This window comes from Gavialis gangeticus, unplaced genomic scaffold (assembly GCF_001723915.1).
Source record: "Gavialis gangeticus isolate Ggan-Ray unplaced genomic scaffold, GavGan_comp1, whole genome shotgun sequence".
Classification (NCBI taxonomy): domain Eukaryota; kingdom Metazoa; phylum Chordata; order Crocodylia; family Gavialidae; genus Gavialis; species Gavialis gangeticus.
In genome coordinates, this window is record NW_017729031.1 from 79398898 (window position 1) to 79402546 (window position 3649).

The 3649-nt window shown below is 44.4% G+C and overlaps 1 protein-coding gene across 3 annotated transcripts in view; it reads right to left on the bottom strand.

The window, feature by feature from the left end:
- RFTN2 (raftlin family member 2) overlaps window positions 1-3649 on the bottom strand; it is an 87548-nt gene that overhangs the window by 31618 nt on the left and 52281 nt on the right. For all 3 annotated transcript variants that reach the window (XM_019523153.1, XM_019523152.1, XM_019523154.1), the window contains exon 9: window positions 1114-1192. In XM_019523153.1, coding sequence (XP_019378698.1) covers window positions 1114-1192 — 79 coding nt within the window. The remainder of the gene's footprint in view (window positions 1-1113; window positions 1193-3649) is intronic.

Consider the following 3649-nt stretch of genomic DNA (forward strand, 5'->3'; position numbering starts at 1 on the left):
TGCTGCTGCTTGCATCCCAAGAATGCATGGGGGGGTGTCCTCTGGATTTGCGCAGGGCAGGGCAGGCTGCAGTTGGGGCTACATAGGGCTTTTCATGGTGGGGCTGGGCTCGGAGCGGGCACTGGCAGTGCTGGGAGGATGCTTCATCCACCCCAAATTTTGCCGCTGCTTTGCTGCTGCTGCTGCTCCGCTCCCAGCGCTGCTGCCACCAGCCACCTGGCGCTGCCCTGGCTCTTCCAGGCACATGGGTTGAGCCAGGGCTGCACTGGGTGGCTGGCAGTGGTGGCAGCACTGGGAGCAGTGGTGAAATCTGGAGTGGATGCAGCATCCTCACAGTGCCGCTGACGCCCACTCTGAGCCCAACCCCCACTGAGAAGAGCCCTGTGCAGCCCTGGCTGCAGCCCGCCCCGCCCCGTGCAGATCTGGGGGGTACACAGTTCCCTTCCTGCCTTCCCGGGATGCAAGCAGTGGTGGGATCCTCCTCCTCTCCCCCCTGCCACATGCCACAGCTCCAGCCGCCCCACCTGGGCAGTTCTTGCCCCCTGCCTCACCATGGGGAGCATTGATCTGCCTTCCTCTGCCCCTTCTTTCCCCCCTCCCCTTCCACCACACTGGACTTAGCAGCTGCTGGCTGTGCTCCTCGCTGCCTGAATGCTGTGCTGCATGCAGCATGGGCGTTTATAGACCAAATTAATCGGCCTCATTGGGCCGATATCCGATACGGCCAGTTTTCTTTATATTGGTACCAATCTGATATCAGACCAATGTATCAGTGCACTTCTAGTCTGGGGTATGGGTAAGCTGCTATTTTCAAGCAATTACTCTTCTTACTTAATAACTATATTGTTGAAAACATTGAGACAAGATGTAAATCAGGCACGAAAAAGATCCTCTAGCTGATATTGAACTATGTGCTAAAGTCCTCTGGAAACTTGCATTAATTTTACAGTAGAAAGATTCATGTTATCACTCTTGAGTTTGACGTCTAGTTTGCTTCTGCATGCAGCTCAACTCATTACCTAGAACTATTGGTACAAAAAATTACTCAGTATCCAGTAACCTCTGTCTATATTCAATTATCTGCTTGTACTGACTCTGTACATCTTTACTCACCTCTGGTGTTTGGATGGTTGAATTCCACATAACAGGTCTCTGAAGAAAAACAACTTGCTTTGTGGCCAGATTTCCTTCACTACAAATTAAGAGAGAAAGATTTAGCAATTTAGAAGCAATCATATTCATTTGGTTCTTTCAGGCTGGAGGTTTTTTGATAATTTCTGCTGAAGTAACTCAGTTGTTTGTGAACCAGATCTTGGGAAACCAGATATTGTTTTGCCAATGTTGAAAAATTCTTACAGCCTGTACTGATCATTTGCCATTCCCTCACAGCTTCTACTTTTTAACTGTAAGGAACCTGATCCCTTAATTGAGAAATTGTACTGAGACCATATATTGGAACAGGAATTCAAAATTAAGTAAGGAGTGTTCTGTTGTCAGAGACATGCTTTTTAGGGCACTTACAGACACACAGCTCCCCAGTTTAACTAGTGGCACTTCACAGAAAGTGCCGTGAATTACTCTGACCCCCCTGACCCAAAAGACATTCGCTATTGGGTCAGAAGGGTGGGGGATCAAGCTCTGTTTTGGGGCTGATCCAGCCAAGGAGCTGCATGTCTGCAGCTTCTCTCCCCTGAACTGTTCCCAACTGCCAGTTACAGTGCTGTTTGCATGATGGAAGGGGGGACAGGACGGAGCTCTGCCTGGGGTGTGCCCAGCATGCTTCGGAGTGGGTCAGGTGGATTGGAGCCTCTCTGAGGTGGGGGCTTCCAATCTACCCATCCTCCCTCTAGCGCAGGCTGCACAAAGCCCATACTGAGCTTCCTCCCCATCCTTCTCTCTCTCCTCCCATTGTGCAGACAGTACTGGGGGCAGGGCTGCGCTGCACAAGTTTAGCCATCTGATCAAGCAGAAGTTAAGGGCACGCTGCTTTGGAGCGTCTTCATCTGAACCTTCATATAATAAGGGTTAATTTGTCATGTAATTGAGGACTTTTAAAGTGCTCTGCAGTTGTGCTCTTCTGAAAGGGTATGGCTATAGAGCGCTTTCACGGGGCCAATCGCACGATAAATGTAACTTCTGTCTGCGCCCTTAATTGCCTCCATGAAATCCCAAGATCTCCTGGAAGTTACAGTTCCCACATGTTCAGCAGAGACTATTAGAGTTTGTCAGCATCACACTCCATTCTGTACAGCTTCTATGCATCAGCTGTGATGAGCATAGCCATCTGCAGTGGACAACTGAATGCAGGGGTAAAGTAGGAGTTTCCTTACTTTACTCCTTGTGGCTGCTAAGGATATCTGTTACCAGAACTGATAGTAAGAAGATGCTCTGTTTTATGATATAAATGCTCCCTCTCTTGGCAATTTGGCAGTGACAAGAAAGCTACTTGATTTGAAAGAATGCAGACATCTAATGGAGCAGAGTGGTTAGTCACGGTAGGGAGGAGGAAATAGGAAAAGAGAGCAAGTAGGAACAGGGACAGAGTCTGCACATAAGCAAGCACTTGCCCACCCAGACCTTGGAATTAAATTCAGAATTCTTGATTTTATACTCTTGTGCTGTTTAGGATATTACTGTTAAACCCACTAACAAAATATTTGGTTCATTACCCTCTAGTGGCTGATCTACATAGAACAGGCTAATAATTCTGCCAGCTATTCAACTGGCTTAGGAGGCAGAAGTCTGTACAAACATGGGCCATCCTAATTCTGGCATTCCTTATTGTTTGCGCTCTTGACTTATCAACCCTAACTTTCCATTAAAGCAGTTTTTGCAAAATAGACACATACATATATATTAACCTAAACACATTTTGTGTGTGAGACTGTGAAAACCTTTACATTTTCTTTGGAGGGAATTTAGTTGTCATTAACCTTTATACTTTATTGAATATTCAGATTTTGTCATTTGTTTTTCATCCCTGTGATATTCTCCAAATAAGCCATCATCATGATCTGAGTTTCATTTAGAATAGTTCAGAAAATTGAGTCCTTTTGAAATTTTCAGGAGTGCTTAGCAGACAGTTGGCAGGGGTTGCTCTGAGACTGATGTTGGCTGAGCAACAATTGCTATTAGGTAGAAAAGATCTCTGATGTAGTTGCTATTATGAACCAGTAAGTTCTTCTGAAGAGAAAACAAAAAACATCACTATCGGTTTCTAAAAATACGTGGTGACCACCCAATTCAGAATCCTATTACTTATTGAGATAATTACTGTATATCTAATTCTGTAATCACTTATTAGCATGACCATAATTCCAAGCCTGAAGGCAAAAATAAAACTACTTCTCAATTAGAATTGAGCTAATTTAATTTTTTAAAACAGAAAAGTAGTTTTATTTTTTCAGAATGAAATATTAACAAAAACACAATTGTGTTGTTTTCAGAACACTGTCCAGATAAACCATTCAACTATAATTCATTTAAAATGTGTATCTCAAGATTAATTCCAGCTGTATCTTCCGATACTTAATAGGCTCATACCTCTAAGTCACTCAAGTGCTTTTTTACTAAATACATTTAGTATTGCTGAAAGATGCCAGATGAACCATCACAGTCTGGTTCCCTTTATTAAATCACAGAACTGGTT